The sequence below is a fragment of the Tinamus guttatus genome, unplaced genomic scaffold (assembly GCF_059628265.1).
Source record: "Tinamus guttatus ecotype Peru unplaced genomic scaffold, ASM5962826v1 Tinamus_guttatus_pri_ptg000150l, whole genome shotgun sequence".
Taxonomy (NCBI): Eukaryota; Metazoa; Chordata; class Aves; order Tinamiformes; family Tinamidae; genus Tinamus; species Tinamus guttatus.
The window spans coordinates 7,758,148-7,781,146 of NW_028288684.1; the positions used below are offsets into that span (position 1 = coordinate 7,758,148).

At 39.5% G+C, this 22,999-nt stretch overlaps 1 protein-coding gene across 1 annotated transcript in view; it reads left to right on the plus strand.

Annotated features, from left to right (window-relative positions):
* The window catches only part of ATP8A2 (ATPase phospholipid transporting 8A2), a 302,037-nt gene that overhangs the window by 77,566 nt on the left and 201,472 nt on the right, over positions 1 to 22,999 (plus strand). The window contains exons 22-24 of the mRNA XM_088522215.1: positions 208 to 347; positions 2,577 to 2,715; positions 7,915 to 7,979. Coding sequence (XP_088378341.1) covers positions 208 to 347; positions 2,577 to 2,715; positions 7,915 to 7,979 — 344 coding nt within the window. The remainder of the gene's footprint in view (positions 1 to 207; positions 348 to 2,576; positions 2,716 to 7,914; positions 7,980 to 22,999) is intronic.

Sequence of the window (22,999 nt, forward strand, 5' to 3'; positions counted from 1 at the left end):
GGGAGTCACCCTAGCTTTGAGTGTGTGAAAACCCGAATGCTTTTAAAAGGTACAGGGAGATTGCCTGGAATCCAAAGTCTAATGCTATTGTGCATTAAAAGCTTCTGATTTCTGCACTGAGAGGACTTGGCATTCATTACAGAATTGATGATTTGCTGAAACTCAGTGTAATTTTATTGTGTGAAGTAGCTATATTCTGTTTTGCAGGTCTGAGGACTTTGTGCATTGCTTATGCAGATCTGTCAGAAAATGCTTACAGAGAGTGGCTGACTGTGTACAATGAAGCCAGTACAATTTTGAAAGACAGAACACAGAAGCTGGAGGAGTGCTATGAGATCATTGAAAAGGTAAGATACAGATGTTTCCAAGCATCGGATGCTCATTCCTTTACATATCTTTTTACAAGGAATTCAGGCAGGGTACAGGACAATAAAGTGTTGATTTTACTGGACTGTGGTAGAGGGAAAGTCATTTTTATGCAGAAGCAAGTGCAGTCCGTAGACTTCTCAGGAGTTTAGTTTTGAAGTCTTTGAGACAGACTTCTTTAAAACTGTCATTACTACTTTCCATCTTATTTTTTGTCTTGCTGTCTTGAATAAGCTTGATGTAATTTCATAAAAGATACTTTACATCATCAGCGTATTTTACCATGTTCCCCTGTGCCTAATAGATGAAGAGAAAATAATCATATCTAGAGTATCTAAAACAGTTTTTGAAAGGGAATGATGTGCTCACTGAGGCCTGTAGTCACATACACTGAAATAATATTAAAAGCTGCTCTTTTCCTGCAAGTTGTTGAACTGATAGTTTTGCATTGGGACTGTAGATAATAAATCAGGGGAAATAAAGAATGTTGTAATTTCAACACCACGAACTGATCTTTCTGTGATACTCTTTGGTTCCTTTTGCTCTGAAATGCTAGTAGTTGCACCCATCTTTGCTTTTTCTACTTCCTCTTCCTCTAACTTGACCCTGATTTTGTTTAGTAGTTTATTTTAAACATTCTTTGAACACTTCCTTGAATTGCTACTGTTAACCTTCCGTAGCACTGTTGGTTGGCTGCTGTTTAAATTAGTTGTGACAGGAGAGAGGAGGAGGTTAACACTAGGATGGGATGTGGCTTTCACGGGGGAGCCAAAACTCACCAAAGAATCTTTAAGGTGAAGAGCCAAACTCATATCTAAAGCCTCATTTTGTGCCCATCCTGGTCTCTCAGTCATGTTGTTGTCTAATCTTTGATTTTGGAGATTTGTTTATTTTCTTTCTGGTTTCTGCACCATACTTTCCCATTCTTTGTTTACAGTGAAGTGAAAAATGAGTTGGTCAGTGTGGGTTGAGTCTCAATTTAAGCTGTTTTCTCAGTCCTTGAATAATCTTTGCCTCTCAGCTTTCTACCGATTTTCCCATTTTAATATTGTCTTAAAAATGTATTTCGCTACTCTTCGAAGCGAGGGCAATCGTTTGGCACTTGAAAAGCGGTGTATACTGCTACCTACTAAATTTGTTAGCATTGATGAGGCTGATGTTTTATCAGGAGGTAATAGGGTACTAAAGCAAATGAATTACAGAAGTCTATTCTCTTTCCTTTACCATCTAAACATCTCCTAACAAAAGTTGGTTTTGTCAAGGCCTGTTATTCATCAAGCTTTGTAGGCTGCCATTAATTCTAACTTCTCCTTCAGTTTTCAGGTTTGTTTTGAGTAATTATTGTCCTTACAGAGAACAGAATTTGTTACTCTTTCTGTGTAGTGCCTGAAATGCTGCATGTAACTGAACCCAAGTTGTATCAGTTTCTCTTAAACTGAGCATCCTTCATTGCATGAGGGGCCCTTAAGATTCTTCTGGAGTTAGAATTGGTTGACTAGATAGTATCTTTGGAGGAAGCTTATTTCATAGGTATTTTTGTCTGCCTGATTTTCTGTTCTGTAATGTGGCCAAGTGTCTTCAATCACATGCTCTAGAACTGTATAAGAATGTCTAACTCTGTAGTATTAAATTGTTGTATGAGACATTCTTATTCTTTTCTGGCAGACATCTGTATGTAGACTAGAGATACTTGGATTGATTAATGTTCATTCCACTTCTATTACATAGATGTCGTGATTATATCCATAAATAGTTGCAATAATTTCTGCTTTGAGTGATTGTATCCAGTCTGTGTATACATTTTATGGGATGGAAATTAGTTTAAATGATGTGATGCCAGGTGACTTTTGTTTTGTGAGCTTAAGAAATACATAAACTGTGACCACTCATCATGTTGCTATGGTGATTAGTGAATGAACATAATATATATGTTCATCCATAGGCTAGCTATGGAGCTGTATAACTTCAATTAATTGCTCTTGAAACACTGCCATCTTTCTGATCAGAAACACTTGGTTCCATTCTGTAACTCTTGAAATGTGAATTTTACGTACAGGAAGTGGAATAGCCACACCAAAAATTTACTGTACTCTATACTGCTTGTCAAAATGCTGCGTTAGCAATATGTTGCCTTTAATCCCCCTTTTGAGTGTGTTCCAAGCAGAGGTTTATCTAAAAAAAACAATCCCTTCTTTTATTCTTCTTTCCAGGACTTGCTGCTGCTTGGAGCTACAGCCATTGAAGACCGCCTGCAAGCAGGTGTTCCAGAAACAATAGCAACACTAATGAAGGCAGAAATTAAGATATGGGTTCTGACAGGGGACAAGCAGGAAACAGCTCTCAACATAGGTATCTGTTTTTCAGATTACTTTGAACTTGATGTGTAGTAATATGGTCACACATTAGATCTTTTGCCATCCATAAAACCAGGCCTGTTTCTGATAGAGTGGTTCTAAGGTAGCAAACAGGTACGTGGTAGCCTTCATTTTAGAGAAATTATGTGTTCAGAGAAAACCTTTACACTGAATGTCAGGCTGTATTCTGCTGATTTTAAGGAAAAATGAACACTTTACTAGTTTTGGATTTAAATATAATTCTTGTAGGGCAGTAGTAACTTTTGACATTCTGTTGGAAATTGTAGGGTCTCAACGCATTTGTAATGTTTCAGCTTTACTGTGTGTTCACAGAATCCCAGAATGGCTGAGGTTGGAAGGGACCTCTAGAGATCATCTAGTCCAACCCCCCTGCTCCAGCAGGGACACCTAGAGCACGTGGCACAGGGTGGCATCCAGGCGGGTTTGGAAGATCTCCAGAGAAGGAGACTCCACAACCTCTCTGGGCAGCCTGTTCCAGGGCTCTGTCACCCTCACAGGAAAGAAGTTGTTCCTCACATGGAGATGGAACTTCCTGTGTTTCAACTTGTACCCGTAAATGTTATGTTTTAGAACTATCTCACAGTTTTCCCTGTCTGTTACATTCTTATGCTGACTGCCTGTTCTATACTTTTGTGGAGTTTGGGCTGTAGTGAGATATGTGATTATACAAAGCATACAGCTTACAACTTGTGGACCTTGTTTGTGCTAGTAGATGGATGCTTGAATAACTGCTTTTACTGTCACCCTATATAACACATCTGTTAGTCAAGTATGTCATGTTTGACTTGGCATGTGGAGCTGCTCTTCTTGAGTGCATGAATGATGTTTAGTATGTGTTGTTTATGGCAAGGCACAGGGTGGATATCCTTATGTCTCAAGCTTGTTCATGCATCTTAGCTGACAATCTACACTATTTGCAATGCAAAAAAAAAATGCATTGTGAACTAAGTACACGCTTGTATAGAGCTTTTTAACGTCTAGAACACTCTGCCTGTCCAAGCTGCTTCAAATTAACCCACATAAAATGCCATCCACAATTGCCTGCAGATTTGAGAATGAGTGCATTTAGATGCACATGTGTAGGATATGTGAATCCTTAACAGCATAGGTGGCTTTTGTTGAAGCAGATATTTCTTTAGCCTATTTAAGTTAACATTGTCTTGAAGATTCTTCACCTGCATGGACAAAGAGGACCAGTGAAACTTTTTGTATATAGAAGTGCATGTGGATGGCCCTGGCTGTATTTCAAGCTTCTCTTGGAAGAGCTATGGTGCTCTGTAAATGAAATTACATTATCTTTAGCAGCACTTAAGGCTTGCTGCTTTTGGCAGGGGAGGGAAAGAAGGTGGGCTTTGGCGGTGGCAGATATTTTAGGCCCCCCTCTCCATGCACTTACATTAACCAAAGTGGAATTTCAGCATGTAATCTACATGGCTGGCTATAGTTATTGTTCACTTACCAACATGGAATGAAGTTTCATGTACCTGTGGATTTCAAATTTGGTACAAAAAAGATGAAACAGTTTTCTGAACTGCTGCAGCTCTAGTATGAATAAGGTGGATAGCTTAGGGTAGTCAGTAGATTTAAATGTCAGTTATATCTGGTTTGAATTGCACGTCACAGAATCACAGAATGGTTCAGGTTGGAAGGGACCTCTAGAGATCATCTAGTCCAACCCCCTGCTCCAGCAGGGACACCCAGAGCATGTGACACAGGGTGGCATCCAGGCGGGTTTTGGAGAGGAGCAAAGCAACAGTTTTGACAGTTTAAAAAAATGTAGGTACAGGTTTCTATATAAATCTCTGAAATTAATATATTAACTGATAGCAGGTAGCCAAAGCACAAGCCTTACAGAAATAAAGCTGTCAATGGAAGTCGCTTCCACCAACCTGTGACTCTGAAACTGCTTTTCCTTTGGGTGCAATGACAACTTAGAGTTTAAGGCTCACGACTTGTAAATTATCGCTTCCTTTAAGTAGTGTATAACTCAGTAACACTGTGGAGACTCTTCAGCTTTATGTTCAAGATGTAAGGACAAATGTTTAGTACCTGTCCAGTTTGTGTTACACAACCTATTAAAACTATAATAAACACTCAGCTTAAGATTCAATCCCCATGTACATTTGTGCTTCAGGTACAAAAAATATGCTCTGTGGGTTTAGGAATACTTTTATCTTCTCACTGTGTGTGGAGCTTGTGCTCATGGACCCCTGCTTGCAGCCTGGGCACGCGTGTGTATCTGGTGCCAGGGTTCTCACCTGTGTCCCTGGCAGAGCTCGAGCAGGGCCTGTGTGCTCTTTATAAACGTGCAGGATGGGCAGCTTGCCTCACACGGGGGCTTCTATATGCCTGGGGTGTGGATGGACCTATGGACTATGATCTTCAGCTCCGATACGAGCAGTCCTGTTCCCAGGATTGCACCTGAAGGGAAGGAAGTCCCAGAAGTACCTTATTCAGCTGCCTCGTGGACTCTTGGGCAGACTTTTAAATTAAAGACCTAGACGTGAATTTGCAAGTGCAGATTGGCATCTTCTGTCTGGCTTTGGGCCAAGGGTTGATCTCATTCTAGTCAAAAGCATGGACAAAAAATGGGCACTGATCTAAAAGTCTGTATTTCCAATTACAGTTAGGGCTGCCAGAACTAGCTGTTATAAGACTTTGTGTATAAAATAGGACTAAAAACTTCACTTCTTTTAGCGTCACAGTTCATAGTACTTTATTTTACACTAATGCTAGATTTTAACACCTTTCTAGTCCCAAAATTGGGCATGATGTATAAATAACCTATAAAATGACCATAGGCTTGACTTTTACCCTCCTATTCTAAGCTCAATTTCATACCTGTTTAATGTGATGATAAAATACAAAATAACCTCAAGTTACAGGATTGGTTTCTTCTAACTCCATGATTTCCAGAACACACCAAAGAGCTACTTAGCATTTTCCACAGCATGTTTTTGTCCAGCTCCAGTTGTCAAATGGCGTCGTGCTTGATTTGAAAGATGTAAAATGAAACAGTGAGCAGCAGTTTAGAAATTATAGCTAGCTGTTGCAGCTGCTGTTCCAATCAAACCCTACTAGAAAATCCTTTTGAATTAGTTATACTGAATTTGTAACAGCTTGCTGCACAAAGCTGCTGCTGTTCCCTAGGGAAAGAATAGTCCTGGCATAGAGGGGAATGATTACATTTGCGATGTCCTCTTTTTCTTCTCAGTAAGAAGAAAGTGGTTTTTCAGTCTGGGACTAATTTTAAAAAATAGCAAACTTTGAGTTGCTTTTTTTCTGAAATCAGTGGTTTGTCGGTACCTGCTGAAGCTTTCTGACTCAGTTTTGTACCATGTCAGTTAAAGACACGTTCCCTGCCAGAAGTCATAAAGTCTGCAAAGCTTTCATGTCACAGGCTGCGTTTCATTAGGTTATATTTCAGCAACTTTCTCCACAGGTGTGTATTAGTTGAACATCATTCAGTATCCTCTTCTAAAGCAGAAAGTAAACTGCAGTTCGTTAACATAAAAAAAAATATCAAAATGTTTCCACAAGGTTGCTTCTGGTACCATCATATTCCCCAACAGCTCTGAAAATGAGCAGAAACAAAATTTTGGAAATAGTCAAGCTTGCTGCCTGAAGGTGCTTTGCTGTGGGGTGGGTATGACTTCAACCAAGAAAGGCAGAGGATTTTGTTTGCTGACAGAAGTCACTCGTGCATCATGTTGCCCCTGGATAATACACGTAGCACTAGACCAACTACAAAATTCTGTAGCTTGAGGAAATGATTTACTCAGCAGTTGATGAGCCTCTATGGCCTTCCTAAGGAACCAAAAATCCCACAGCAAACAAACTCATGCTCCAGTTGTGCTCTTGCTGTTGTGAAGTGTGTTAATGTTGTTATATTGACTGTGCTCTTGTTCTGCTTTTGACCCTGCCCGCCCTGCGGTGGTTCTCCGCAGGGACGTTACTCTCATACTGTAATGGGCTCCAGATTCACTTTAGCCGGAGTAAATGGGGAAGTCAACTTCCTGAGGCCTCATTTGAGGACAATCAGTTCTTGGGCTTACCATGATTCATTACGTGGTTCATTCCTGCGCAAGCACAGTAGGAATGCGAGATACTTTCATTGGATTTCCTTTTCCATTAATCTCCACCAGCCGTGAAGGGCGTGCATGCTCCTCGTGTCAGTAGATGTATCTGCTGCTTTAGGAAGCCACGTGGCTGTTTCACCCACAGGAGAAGTCACAGGAGCTCTTGGGCTGATGCAGGAGGGCCGCTCTGACAGGAGTTATGACTTGCCTCTTGCCAGTAAGATGAGCTGGAAAATCAAGTGTTCCCGAAAATGCAAAATGGGTTTCTTGCGTGTCACTTTGTCTCGTGCTGGTGACAAACCTGTGCTAGAGGAATTGCCAGTATAATGATATTGAGCAATACTGTAGTCTTCTGGTTCTTACTGCTTAAAATAAATTTAAAAAGAGACTCTTCCCTGTTGGCATTTTTGCTTTGGATTTTGCTACCCTTGTAGAGATATACAGGTGCCTGGTGAGTGCTTTCACCTGTCCTGGTCCATGGCAACTTGCTTTTGTCCTCCCTCATGTCCCAGCCCCACACTAGGGACGAGGCAGTAGAGCTGCAGGATGCCTGCAGGAGTTGGAGGCTGCGTGGTGCATGGTCTGCTGTTCTTGGTGAAGTTCAGGACTTCCACCATAAACTCTTAGGAGTGAAAACGTTTGTACAGCATTTAGCAAACAAACAGATAGGACCAGATGTATGGGGCCTAGAGCACAGAGGATGCTGTGTGTGTGCTCCCAGGCATGGGACGTAGCTGCAGCCGCACACTCGGATCTGTTCCTGTGAAGTAGGGAAGCTCTGCCTTCATGTAGGCTAAAAATAAAGTTGTAGATATACAGATGTTTACTTTTGCTCTTTAGTTAATACTGACTTTATTCAGGTAAAACTTTTTTTTTTAAAGCCACGTGCTTGGAATTGCAGATGAAAATGCAGCCTGTGCTAGTAAACGTGTCGAGTTGGAGTGTGTCCTACACACCAACACTTCCAGAGGCCTGTCTGATAGAAGTAACTGCTCAAAATCTATATCCTAATCTGACCTGCAGATGCCCCCTTGGAAGTCTAGCTCAAGTGTAATATTCTTTTTAAAACAGGAAATTTTCTTTTTCTCTTACAGGATACTCTTGCAGACTCATTTCACAGAGCATGTCTCTCATCCTGGTCAATGAAGATTCTTTAGACGTAAGTAGCAGCGAATTCTGGTGTCCTTCTTGGCAGGAGGGGGCAGTGCTGGCGAAAGCAAATGCTTTGGGGCTTTCTCATTTGTTTCTCTCACTTTGCTTTAGGCTCAAAAATGTTTTTTTCGGAACTTATTGCTCATCAGATTTGAGGCATGCTAACAGTGGTGAATTGTGCAAAATATATTTCTGTGGTCTCTGATTACCAAACTAAAATTAAAGTATCAGAAGAAACAACCAGTTATGTCTACGAGTTGGAATTTGTTGCAAAGTAGGTATGTGCAGTACCCTGTCAAGAATATGGTTAAAATTTACATTTTTTTTTTGCGTAGGAATAACATCTTTGAAAAGCAGAAAAACAAGCTAAAATAATCCTGTTTTGAAGTGAGTCTTGCTGCAGCAACACTGTATTTCGTTTTTGTTTCAAGCAATACTGAAACACTTGCACTTTGCCTTAGCGAAAGTGTATTGTGGAGTCCTGTGTATGTAGCCTTTAAGATCTAAGAATTGAAAATGATCCATCAGTGATAGCCATTTTCCTCAGGTATGCACAAAAATAACCTAGAAAAACTTGCTTTGTTTGATGCTGGGAAGATACGTGTACTTCAATTTGTTTCATCATCAATATCAGACCTTGATATCACTGAAACATCTAATTGCCATTAGAGGTGTTTTTAGGACAGAAAAATAGACCTAAAACAGGAGAGGCAGAGCCCATGTTTTAGTATCAGAGGGGTTGCTGAAAAGTGGAAATCCTGGTAGAACAGGGATGCTGCTGCGGTGGAGTGGTCACCTGGTAAGCTGTGCCTTTCCAGTCGCTTCTGAGCAACTTAATGAACAGAAACTTTGTCAGTGTTTTTGGCTCAGACTCGCAAGTTCTTTGTAGGAGATTCTGACATCCTACAGCCTGGTGATCTAGTCCACTGGGTTGCAGGAGTTCTCAGAGAGTGCTTGGATATCTCGTAGACATCTGCTTTATCAATGAAGTAGACTTCATCAAGAGGCTTCAGCGCTTTCAGGCGTTCCTGCTGCTCTTGCTTTTGCAGCTTCTGGACTACCTTGTTAAATTGCACAGTGCAACCTCATGTTTCTTGGGAATGTGAGAGTACAGGATGCAATAGTCAATCATACTCATAGTCTTTCAACTTGTATCTTGCTATTTTTAAATATGTTCTGTTAAATAGTCTTTATGATATTGAGGATTCTTTCTTTCATGTGCTTTGAGGGTCAAGGTCAAGATATCCATGCTGTAGAGCAGATATGGCACTTTTAGGAAGATTTTCTTATCCTGCAAGTAGTTGCAGTTCACAGTAAGCACCTTCCGCTGAAATAGGGGTCTTCAATTCTTGGCTTGAAACATGAGAAATGGAGACATGTGGCCACTTTTGATTCAGTAGGTCCTACCTGATATAAAAATGCTGCATTAGCAGGAACTCATTAAGACCACAGCTCTTTCAGCCTGGTCTGTAAATGGCAGGCTAGGTAAGCGGGTTAGAGAGCAGCAGAGCTGGCCCTCTCCCTGCTCCATTATCGAGATCTTCTTTCAGACTCAGCTGCTTGCCTTGGGACACCATTTTTTTGACATATAAAATCTGTATGTATATTTTTATATCTATCTACCTGTCTGTCTGTCTATCTACACTTCTGTAAAGAAGGGCCACATACTAGACCTAAAGGAGAGAGCATACCAAAGGGCAAGTGAGTGGGGAGGGAACATGAGGCTCTACATGCTCAGAAACTTGATGGAACTTCATTGAGGGGAGGCAGAAAAATGCACTGAAGGATATGAGGAGCTGCTTTGTTATTCCTGTTTCCAACACAGAGAGATGAAGAGGAGGCACTAAAGCTGCCTGAAGCAGAGCAGTACTCTAGCTCCAAAATAAAAAAGGAAAGATCTTGCAGTGCAGGAGTCCCCAGCTTGGGGAATGAAGCGTGTAGACACCTCTGGAAAATTGAATGTAGAACATTATACTACTGCTGTTGTTGTACCCCCAAAATTGAAAGCTAATCTCATGGGTCTTAACCTGGCTTTAGTTGCAAAGAGAAATGAGACCTTGTAATCAGGTATGCTAGAAAGGAGAAAATGAGTAATGATTAAGGAGGGAGGAGGAGGAAAAGAAAAAGGCAAACAGGGCAATAAACTGGGAAGCTGAATGGATTGAAGGTCTAAAAGGATTTAAAGTCATCTCAGGTTTTAGATAATATAGCTCAGATAAATCAGAACTTTAAAAACTTTTTAATATGGATCTGTACTCTTAAAGTTGTGGCAAAAACCTATGTAGAAGTGTCGACAGATCTATTTAACAAGTGGTCTTAGTTACGAGTCCACACCAGTCAGGATATGTACTGACAGAGAAATTTCATCACAAGTGTCTTTGCTCACGTGTAAAATACTTGAAAATATTACTGACATCTCCTGCTACCTCTGTGCAGGAAAGTACTGAATTGAAAAGCATAAGAGGTCTTTTTTTAAAAGGAAAAAAAAATAAGGCTTCTGTGCTGCTGTTAAAAGAGGAAGCAGGGATGAGAGACTAGCTGACTCTACAGAATATTGTCCATTAAAATGGATCTGTTCCTCAAATTGAAGCAGTTACATCTATGAAGTATGAGATCAGGGCTTAGCCCACCAGTAACATGGGGCATTTTGTATGTCTCTGATCGGTCAGCCTGAGAATGAAGTAGAAAAAGGCATCGTGATCAAATACAGCTTAATGTAGAATAAAACCTTTTTTCCCTTTTCTTGTTTAGGCCAATGTCTACCAGCATACATAAGAAACATCTCATCAGATCTCAAGTAGGACTATCTTGAAATCCCTAGATAAAAGAAGGGAATCTTCTCTGTCCCTCACTTCCCAGCCACTGCCTCCCGCTACCTAAATGAGTGAGGAGCTGTGTGGCACAGTGAGAGCAGCAGCTGCTCTTCGCTTTCTGGTTTTAATTTGGCATCGTAGTGTTGCATAGAGCTCATGTTGTGTTGAGTACCTTAAATCCTGAGTTGGCCTTCAACATGTAAGGTGATACGACTTTTGAAGCTTGTTTGCTAGGAACAGAGTACACCTGCTTAAGGATTCACTCTTGCAAAGTGTTCAAGATACTTTGCAGAACTCTGTGCTAAAAATTTACCTTGGCAAATTAATGTTACGGGGTGCCTGGTGCAAATGGTAATATGGTGAGGGGGAGAATGGGGAGAGGGAAGAAACAGTAAAGGGGATAAATCTGGACATAGCAATATTTCTTCCTCACCTTTTAATTTTAGCTGAATCCTTCTGGTTTCTCTTTCATGAACCAAAAATATGTGAGAGTTACTACAGCAACTCTAAAAAGCGTAGAAGATTGGGGTCTTTAATTTTCATGCTTTTCCTTTCTGTAGCCTTACTACTTTGAAATAATATCATCTAAAGTTGGTAATTAAAAACTTTGTTAACCTCTCTTTTCTGATCCTGTGACTTGAGATAAATCAGATTTGAAGATGACAAACTTCATCTCAACTGTACATGTCTTTGGCTGAGGGGTCATGACTGCTTTTGGAGTGATTGGAGTTTAGAAAGTGATGGTTGTTAAAAAACATCCCCCCCGTGAAAAGTTGGGAGCTTGCTTCAAATATACCACACATCAGTATTCTTGCAGTGTTTCGGCATTAACTACAAATCTTTCTTACACTTGAACTAGCCTATAAAATATAACGACAGTTGAGGAATGCAGAGTACTTCACAAGACACTAGTAAGTGGATAAGTTTTAGCAAAAGCTGTAGATAAAATAGTAGGTAATCTTAAATTTACTCCATTTCTAACTAGACATTACATAAAAATCCTTTGTGAAAAATGAATGCTACATGTAATAATTTTCTTCTATTGACTTCTCATCAAGCATAATCTGGTAATTCAAAGAATTCAAAGAATTAAATATGTAGAAGACTGTTGATGAAATCTAGCCATAAATTTAGACATTATCAGAAGTCTTTTAGAAAGCACTGAGACTAGCGAAGCACTCAGGAGGGCGGTAGCTGCTGCTTTTGAAAGTCAAGAAAACTGGTGATTACACGGTACATCAGGAAGACATGCCTAACACTGTGATGCTTTAGCTCAGATGGCAAACTGTTTTTCTAAAGCAGAAGAGCAAATGGAGCTCTTACGGAGCTTCGGAATTGGTGTATCAAAAATACTTTCTCTTAGTAATCTTGTTTTTTATTTTTTAGACCAAAGCACTTTTATGTTTTTTCTCATGATCAAACACTTATCAATAATGTAGTTAATATAGAGCACAACTTTCTGTAAATCTAAATAAATGTAATAAATTTTTATGTGTTTTCTTAATAATTACCACTGGTTCTTGTAATTTTAAAGTATTTGTCTTACTGTTAATTTTTAATGTGGAGGTCTCAATAGTAATGCTTACTTGGTAGGTTATATCTATAGCAGAAATGATTACTTTTCCCATCTTACCCTAAAATGTGTCAATACGAGATTCTTGCACTGGAATTCTTAATGTTATATTTAATGCATTCCACCTCTGAAATCCATTAATTCTAAACATGAATTTTTACAGGGTCCAAGTTGATCTTAGAGCCTTTAAATATTGATACCTTTTCCCCTTGGTGTGACTTTTTTTCCCCTTCTGCTCCTTGGCATGCAGCAGCAGGTGAGATGTGATCGAACAACTGTCTCTACTTGTTTTTGATAGCTAATTTTTTTCTAAATCATGCAGTTGGGGGAAAAATCAATCATTTCTGTTCTCTTCAGAAAACTACAGGGAATAGAAAACAGTAATCCCTAGCTTGATTCAGCTGGACTCCAGAAACTTTGCATAATAATTTGCAAATATTTATTCCTTGTAGACTTAAAACTACATGCACATGCATTCTTTCTTTCTCTTATTAAAGCTTATAAAGCTTTTTTTTCTTCCTTTTTTTGTTATTGTGAATATATTTGAGGTACTCGATTTACTTTGAGTATACTTCATTGACTGTGTTTCATTAAACTGGAACACCACAAAATCTTATTGCATTGCTCTTAATCTGAACAAATTTCTTTTGTTGGGATCTCACAGATGTGGAATTGTATGAGAGAAGTGGGAGGGAAAGCTAAAGGAAGGATATTAGGAGTTATCACCCAAGGAGAGGCCCTGAAAAGCCTGGGATAACTGGGTGTTATAGTTGAGAAATGTTTTCCCCCTCCAGTGCTGTAGAAGGAAGAGCGGGGAACTGTATCAATTAGCTCTTACACCAAGTTTGGGTATAAGTGGGTGATTCAGTTCTAAAACTGGGAAGTCTTCTGCTGGAAAGTAGTTCTGCTCACACAAATGAAGCTACTTAGGTGAGTAAGTGTCCTGCAGAATACATGTGCAGCTCCCAGCCAGTTTGATTAGTGGTTATGAAGATCTAAATAGCAATTAAAAGAGCACATCAGTGGAAGCGTTTGGAGCACCTGCTTAAAGCTAGATGTTTGTTGAGAGTATTGCTACCTTGGTGTACTTCTTAGTGATAATGTTTCTCCTAGTGCACATATGTTTTATTGATTGATTGATCGGATGATTAACATCTACCATCTGTAAATGGAGACCTGTTTTATGCTGTTTCATATGTGCAATTTCTGGTAAGCACAGGAAGGTAGGAAAGAGCAGTAAAAGAGCATTATCTGGCAATACTACTTCATGATGTGAGGAATTGCAAGCAAGGCAGAGAAAAGCAATACTTGCTGATGACTGGTGTCCTCAGGAGGATTATTCATTAACCCACAACTGTGAGTAGAAAAGAGGGGATGGGAAGCAAAGAAGGCACTCTGGGACAGGGAAAGCCCAGCACAGAGGCTTTGCTTCAGGGCTGGGTGACTGCAGATCACAGATGTAATTAGTTTTTAGTGGATGCTACTGTTCTGATCTGTGCTAAAGATAAAGGCTGCTTACTGTGCTGCGCTGACAACGGACCACTGTAGAAATTGTGGTGATTAAATGTCTTTTGAAGAGGAGTTGAGACTGGTTAAAACTAGATAAATATAACTTATTTAATGAATATTCTGATCACTTGTTAAAAATGAAGCTTAGCCAATTATGTAAAGTTGACCTCTTAGTTCAGATATTTCTTACAGTAGTTGAGGTTCTTGTTTATCACTTTTCCCCTAGTGAATAAGCAAAATAACCAATGTTGTGACATTGCTTTTTATGTAAATCATTGAATTCTCTAGTGTACAAATAGCTTTCTCAAAAAACAATATCAATGGCTTTGAAGATAAAAAACAACCCAAAAAATCAATCCAATGACTTTGTGTGAAATGTGACAGTGGATTTGAATTTTTCCACATTTCAGTAGGAAGTCAAGACTTGTAATAAACACGGCTTATTCTGAGGTGAGTGAGAAGGGCAGATCAGTTATTGGGATGTCTTTGCTAAGGACAATCCCAAAACTGTATATTGAAATTTATTACTAGTCTTTTCAGAAAGATGAATTGGGGACTGCTTAGCACATATATAATAAAGAAAAAAGCAGTAGGGGATAGGGAGGTGTTTTTATAGAAAAGTAGTACCACATCAAAAGAGTTACTGCAGTGACAAGTGCATGTCTGCATAGAGAATACAGAGTTTGACCTTACCTGCATTAGGAAATGGTGTGCAAGTGTTACTACGTTCTCCGCATTTGAAGAGCTACTTTGGATGTCACATGAATTCTACTCGATAGTCAAAAGCCAGGCTAGATTGCCAGGGCTTATCATTCTGCTGTGCAGCTCTGCGTATGAGGAATGATGCTTTTATCTGGGAGACCCATTAGTACTTTTGGGTTTTATGGCCATTACCAAATAGTAGTTTTGCAAAAATCCGTTTGAACCTATTGAATTCTTTGTGTCAACCTGGTATGCACAAATTACTCATAAAGACCAGCTGGTCTCTCTTATAACTAGGAGTGTGAGTTACAATAAAATGCACTAAGCAGTGTTTCTCTTTGCATTTGTATTTTGCTTTCACTCTTGTGTATCAGGATGAATAAGAGGGATTTTAGATGGCTTGATAATAATATTTCACTGAGGACTTCAGCACTATAACGTATGAGTTGAAACATATGGCTAGTGCTTGATCAGCTTACTAAAAAAATAGGATGTTGCATGTAATGGGAGGAGACCAGTCTATGTTTAAATATCCCGCTGATACTCCTGCAGAAGATGACTTGTAATGTCAGTAATCTGTGTAACAAAAGAATATGAGTAGAAGCAGAAGTTGCTTTTTCTGCTTTTTCTGCTTGATCAGCTATCTCTTTTGTATTCTTGCTGTTCAGATGAGCTGCTGAACATGAATAATTCGTTTGTGCTTCCATGGTATTCTGTGGTATTCCCAAAAAACAAGGAGGAGCAACTTCTAACATAATTAGTTAGATACTAACATAATTTAGTATCCAAAGTCAGTGTCTGCCTTCTTGGAATGGGTCTTAGCATCTTCAGGGAAGCTTTACATGCACTGGCAATTTGCATTTTGTCATTGAAGAGTGAGGAGGAGATGGAAAACTCTGATTTGGTTGGTAGCTTCCCCTGTCCTGTAGGGTAACTTGGCTATGAAAATTCTACAACTTACAATGAAATCTCATCAGCACGAGGATGCTATCAGGTTTGTCTGATGGCTTTCGTGATCTTCCTTCTCTTTGGCACACTTTCTCCCCAAATTTTTGAACGAAGTGACAAAAAAATCTTTGAAGTAAAAAGCATTAACAGACACCATATTTCATTGTATATAACTACTGCTGGATTTGAACGTTGTCTAGGAATCATACCTTTAAGTTGCCCTGGATCTTTTTAGAAGTAGAGCTCTTACTCGGTCTTTGGATTTAGTGATGCACTGGAAATAAACAGATGTTGCTGGATTACTGCCTAAGACCTTTTCAAATAACTACTGGGAAAACTAAGACTGTATGAAAAGGAGGAAAACCTAAGGAGTACACCTATTTAAAACAAAGTGTTTGTCAGTCGTGTCTGTTTCCAAGCCAAGGGTGTGGTTCCAATAGTGTGTTCTGTACTATATTTATCATCAGGACTGAAAGATCTGTATGGCTTTATGGCTTCCAGAAGGAAGATATTAGCATCACTATAAGAACTTTTTTAGCACAAGAAAAAATGTGCTTGAGTTGCTTTATGTAAATATGTATTTCAAATTATTGAGCACAACTGCAGGAGACACTACTTCTGAAACTCTGAGAAAACTTGATTTTAGAACTTGATACATCTGCTGCTGAAAGAAAGGATGTTTGTGTCCTGTTGGTGAAGCCACACTGGTCCGCTGGTATTAACTGTACTTTGGTCCCACCAAGAACACATGGCAGTAAAGCATCTGCATAAGAGCGGGGAAGAGAAGAACAAATTATAATGCCAATGGTTTGTAATATGTTTGCCAATTAGTCCTGGGTAAAATAAAATATATATCAAATTGTCAAAGGAAAGATGAATGCTTTTGTTTAGGTGCCCAGGATAAGACACCTGAAGCTAGAAATCCAGTTCTGTGCAACTATTTTGTATTTATTAAGCTCATCTGATGTCTGAGCTGCTCTCTCCGGTTCAAGTCAATCTGCTGTTCAGCTGGCTCAGAAAATGCTCCCATCTGTGGTGTGCATGAGTGCTAGTTTGTGCAGTTCTGTTTTTCCTTTTAAATCGTAGTCAACCGCTTTTTCACATGTATAAACTCAGCTGCCTATATGAATAAATTGCTTTGCTAGTGCCCAGAATCATGTTTAAGATACTCTTGTGTATTGTACAGGACAGGAAAATGGGGATTTTTTTCTCCTTTGCTATGGTCTGCCCACATGCATTCAGAGTTAGTATCCTGAAAATCTGAGATAGCTGCAGGCATTTGGAATTCCTATTCTGAAAATCTGAGATAAGTACTTGTAGAGGAGCTCAGTTTTGGCAAATCTTTGGCCCTCCTTGAGGGGGAGAGCTTGTCTAGTACCTTGTGGCTAATTACAGTCAACCATTGCGTGTAGTAGTGGGAACTTTCAGAGGGAACTGATGGAGAAAGCTAGGGGAAGAATACATTTCTCTGTCCTACTAAAATTCTTATTGCTCAAAGACCTCGGTTTTTCTGCATCTAGAAACACAGCCATCAAATTAGTGAGTAGTTGCACAAGAAACAATGTGGAATATTTTTCAAATAAACTTTCATAACCTTAGATTTTTTTGATAATTTTGATAATCTGTGTGTTAGTCGTGCATATGTGGAAAACATAGCTCTAAGGGAAAAGCTTATTTGATCTGAGGTTGCTATGTGCAATTACAGATGAAATAATATAGGTATTATCTGGACTTGTAGGCTTAAGTACACACAGGACTGTGTAACTTAAGTATAAGGTTTATTTACTTTTTTTCACGGGAAATAATATTAATAGGCTTAAGCTGTGAGTGGTGATTGAGCTGGGCAGGTATTTTTGTTGTGTTGTGCTTTCCCATTTCAGCATTCATTATGACTCATTTCTGTTACTTGTGGTGTTGCTTTTCTGCTCATGTTTTCTAGCTCTGCAGTTTCTTTGCATGAAATGGGGGCAGCTGGACCTCAAGGAAGTCATGGATCTTTAGGAGCTCAAAGGCCAGGTTTCTGATCAACTACCCTTTCTACAACTTGGAGCAAAGGGCAAGGGAAAGAAGCATACAGGAGGATTAAAAATGCACACACATGCACATGGGCACACACACACACGTTAGTGTATTTTAAGTCATCTTTCCCTTCATTTCTTCATCCCAGAAAAGATATTTCAGCTTTAGGCTGCAGGTACTTTTTTTGTGGGGACTCACCCTGCTGATGTCTTGGCTGTCCTGTGAGACAGAATAACTCATATTACATAAAAAGTGGAAAGGAATAATGTGTTTTCTGAAATCCATCTAAAATTTGCTGCCTTTTTTGTAATAAATGTTGTATGCTTGAAAGAAATAACTGAGAACAAGTGCTACTTCTTTTGGAATCAATCTCGATCCTTACGTAGCTGATGTTTGTTTTTTTTCCTTTTTTCCCCTCCCATTTGCATGATCAATTTTCCTTTCTTGGTGCCAGCCCAGCCTAAACAATAAAACTAGTCCTCCTGCACTGACTAGGTCTTGCAGAAGGAACCCTGCCTCAATGTTTAAGTTTTCACATGCTTAACTCTCTGTCTAATAGAAGTGGTGATGTTAGAGGGCCATTTCTGCTGGATTCTGTATGTAGAAAGCATGCTTGCTGTTCTTTCAAATAAGCAATATAAATATTCTGTTTACTTAACCCAGTTAGGAGAATCTCATGCAGTTAGATAATAGCAAGCAGGGTTAAAATATGCTCCTTGTAAACCTGTCTGAACCTTTCAAGAAAAACCATATGGTATAGTCATGTTGCACCAATACCTTTCTGTGGAAGAGCAGGCTGGCAGCGTGTGCTGTGCTACGAACCTGTCATTGGTTTTGGTGCCCACAATTTGGTCATGTGCAAGTACAACATATAGCATAGTTGAGAGAACTTTTTGGCTTTCTGCTAGTTGATTTTGGGGGAAAAAATCTAATAGCTTGTACAGTTACTTCAGGAGGATTATGGATAACTGTTCTGCTGTTGACCTCAGTGTAAGTGTAATGGGGGCATAACATAAAATAGATAAATCAGTTCTTCGAAAGCAGAGCTGTTGCTAGCTGTAGATATGCTAGTGCCTGCAGAATGGTTGGCTGCGTGCCATGGGGCTGAGCCACTGAGAGTCTCAAGAACAAATGGGGTGTATAACGCTGAGTCTTTGTCATGGTACTTAATCCTGGAAGACCAAGGACCCACAGACATGCCTTGTTCTTCTGAGGCTCCTGTTGGTCTCTTAAACCATTCTAGTATTTGAGAGTGTAATTGGCACCTGTAAGTTCAGTTTCAATAGCCTTTAAACACCATGGGCAGCAATTCCCATTCCACCGAGCATTAATTTGCAGCTCTCTTGCCTTGCTGAACCCTTGAACTGGGAAGCAGCGCTGTCAAAATGATTGCAAGGTCTAGTTTTGCCTGATTTGTAAGCCCAACTTTATTTTTTTTTTCCCTCTACTCTGATGTGCACCTGATTTGTACTGTTGTATATGGAATCCAAATATTGTTTTGGAATTAAGGGTTTGTAATTCTAACAAACTGGCCTTAAACAGACAGTACCCAGTGAGCTGGACTTATTGTGTATGCTTCTATTGAAGCAGTGCTGTCACAGCTGAGAGGAAACACGGGCTTGGCCTATCCTGCTGGGCCAAGCGGGTGCCTACCTGGGCATATCCACAGAAGTCTGCAAGTGAATAAAGGAGATTTTTTTCTACACTGGACTTAAAGTCTTTCTCAGGAAGACTTTCCTGTGACACTGTGCTTCAAAGCAAGCATCTTTGCCATCTCTCTTACTTTAATCTGAAACTCACAAACTATATGTTAATCTAATTATTGAAATTCTCTTGCTTTGAGCTAATCATACCGTAACTTAAATTATTAAAGTGCTCTACCAAGCAGAATTAGTTGCGTATCTGGTATGAAGTACTTCACCTGCTACTTCTTTGAGGAATGGCTCTATGGAAAAGATTTCAAGTGAAGCCATTCATGGAAAATAGCCCTCTCAAATCGAAGATGGAAGTCCGGTTGTCTAGTACACTCTTTTGCTAATGTGTACTTGTTCAGTGCATGCATTTTCTGATTCTTTAGTGCCCCTTTCCAATCAGGTAAAGAATTCTTCAGTAGAAGGTTATTTCGTCTTTTCTTTTAGTTTTATAGGAAATATTGAAACAAGGAACTGTTACCCTTGAAGCCTCTAGAGGCTAAGCTGGACTTCAGTCCACCTTCATATCCATGTTTAAAGTAAGGCCATAAGGTATTAAAAAAAATAAAAAAAGAGAGAAGTGAATCCCTGATGGAAAGGATCTTGGTCCTGAGGCAAGAGCTGTTTAGCTGTAGAATATTCCATTTTGGGTCTTCTGCTGCTAGCTCATTTAACCATGATTGTAGTGTTGATACTTAGTCTCATGCTGACCTTCAATAGGTGAGTGCCTCAGTCACAGGCTACAGCCTGTGTTCGACTGTAGTATTATAACATAATATGACACGTAATATAATATAACATGTAATGGGTGTGATGTGGAGGTAGGTGTGGTAAAGGGAATGACATGGTGAGGTGGTCATAATGACAAGGCTAGAGGATGGGGCAGGGCTGGGCCAGACGGGAGGCCAGAGAGGAGGCCAGCGTAGGCTCGTATAGAGGGTAGAGCAGAGCAGAGGGTGGAGGGAAGGGAAGAGAGGGTAGAGGGTTGGGTGAAGGGAGGAGAGGGTAATGCAGGACAATATAGGATGGAGGGAAGGGTGCAGGGGAGGGCAAGCAGTAGCAGTGGAAGGTAGTTGTTAGGGTGGAAGGCAGGAGGTGGCGTAGAGCAGAGGGGAAGATGGAAGGCAGGAGATCAGTAGAGTGGAGCAGGGGGCAGAGTTAGGGGCTTGGGTAGGTAGGCTTAGGTTAGGGCGAGATAAGGGTAGCATTAGGCTAGGGTTAGGATAGGGCAGGTAAGATTCAGGCAGGTAGGCTTAGGGCTGGCAGACTTAGGGTAGAGGGTAGGATAGGTAGGGTTAGGGTAGGTAGAGTTAGGGTAGATAAGGTTAGGAGAGGATATCCAAGCTGTCAAAAGGTATTGGAAAGAGTGGTGAATGATCTCAGAGAGATCTGGTGAGTGTTACAATCCTGTGTCTTTATAGACAAAGAGACTTTTCCTTTATGCTTCTTTTGGTGACCTATTTCTTTCATACAGCTGTTCAGCATTAGAGGGAAAATTTTGCATGAATGATAGTGATAAAATAGGAAAGTTGAACATAAAATCTTTGTCCATATTCGGTGTTCAGCAAAGCTGACACATTGCAAGGAAGTTTTGAAGGATGGAGGAATTTGGTGTGTGTTACCAATGCAATTCTTGCAACTGAAGTATAGAATTCACTGAAATAATAAGGTATGACTATTTGTAGCAAGATAAGCTATCAAATTCCACAGCACAACTGGGGAGCATTTATATGGTTAATTGTGACCAAAATAGTCCAGCTTTAAGAACTGAGTTCTCAGTGGTAAAAAGAGTCACCAGAGTATGAACTTTCTGATGTAAAGTTTAGTAGCTCTGTAGAGGAAATAAGTCTAAGAAAATGTGGGTGAATAAAAGCAAGGAATAGTAAAAGTGGGCTTTAAGATCTAGGTTTGTATGTTAATGTTTATGATGTCATTGTAGCACAAACATTTCCCAGCTAATCTGTTAATAAAATAGGGGAATGGGCTCAAAAATTGACTAGCTGGTTTTGGCAAACTTCTACTTTATCTTCTCAAGTTATTAAAACTTAATTGCCATATCTATATTATGTTTAATATTATCAAGTCCACAAGGGATTGATAGCTCTTCTATCCATAGCTTGACAGACAAACTTCACAGTTCAGTAGACAGTTAATAAGTTTAGTAAATATTAATAAAATAAATCTATTACATTACTAAATCTTTAGGGAAATGACTTCAGTGGTTTAATTTTAAAATGAAACATAATCTTGATGATCTTGTGGGTTTTTCTTATTAAAATTATTTTTAGTAATTGAAGAGGGTATCATATTTACTAGATAAACTTTAATAAAACTTAAGACAGATGTACACATGGGGTAAACTGATAGGGAACTAAGTGGTGTGTTTTAAAATTCTGAGGAGAAAAGGTCTTTGAAAGTTAGCGATCCCTTCAGAGAATGGGTTGATTTGACTAGGAGAGAGAGACACGCCTGGAACTTTCTTACATAGCACTGCCGTACTTCCGGCTTAAAAAAAGGGCTTTGTGTATATATACATATGTATGTGTGTGTGTGTATGTGTTCATCTATGTGTGTGTGTATATATATATATATAGTGCATACACACACGTATATATGTATATATAGTCTGTGTATATACATGTATGTATGTATTTATTATATATACACATGTATGTGTATATACTATGTGTATAAATGTACACACAGACAGATGCATACACAGATATATGCACACCCCCCATCGGGGTGCAGGCGAGTCGGTGTTCTGTCCATCCTCCGGGAAGGTCGGTACCAGCGCCGTTGTCGGGCTCCATGCTGGCAGTAAGATTTACTTCCAAGTATTGTTTAGAGACGGAGACAAAAGCAGGGAAGTGCCAGTTTGCTTACAGCAGCTGTACACAGGAATCAAACAGTTGTCCAAGTTGTTAGAATAGGATCAGCAACATTCACACATTTTGAAAGGAAAGACACGTCCAAGCCCATTGGAAAGGTCCTCATAAATGACTTGCTTATAATGCATAAAGTTGTTATAAATAAGTCAGATGAGAACTGTCTGCACATAGCCTGCCCTATGACCTTGTGTGCATTAGGCAAAGTAGTCATTCTTGGCAGTGGAAATGACCAGTGAATAGATATTTATTTTAATGCATCTTCATCTTTTTGTATCTGGAAGGATCGAATAAACAAGTCCAGAATGGTTGCTCTTGGAGGAGTCAAACTCTTGGACTCTTAGATAGCGTAAGTTACTCTTGGCATTGGTGGTGCAGAGTATCTGGAAGAAGATAGTCTTCCCTTCATCTTTCTTTACCTGCTTTTAGTGGCTTTTGGGGAATTTGTGTAGCTGGTGACAAGAATGCTTTGGGGAGGCTAAGTAAGAACACTGCAGAAATCTAGCGTCTTAGCTTGGAAAAGGGTAAAGACAGAAAGCTTTTTTTTTTCTTCTTCTTCTTTTTAATGATGCGATTATCTGAAGCTAAGAAAAGGAAATATTTATCTACTTGAGGTCACAAATGAAATAGCCTCTATAACAGGTTATTCGACCGGTGGTTCATCTAGCACCCAGGAGCCATGATTCTCCAGCAAAGAAATTTTAAAACTAGAGGGATTAGTTTGATGAAAACATTAAGTATGAGAGTGCTGTGCTCAAGGAAACTAAAAGTTAGTCCTGCAATTACTGTACTGAAGTGTAGTAGTTTCCCAAGAGCATTATGCATCTTCATTATAACTTTTTTTTGTGCTGCTCACCTGCAAAAACATCTGAAACTATATATTA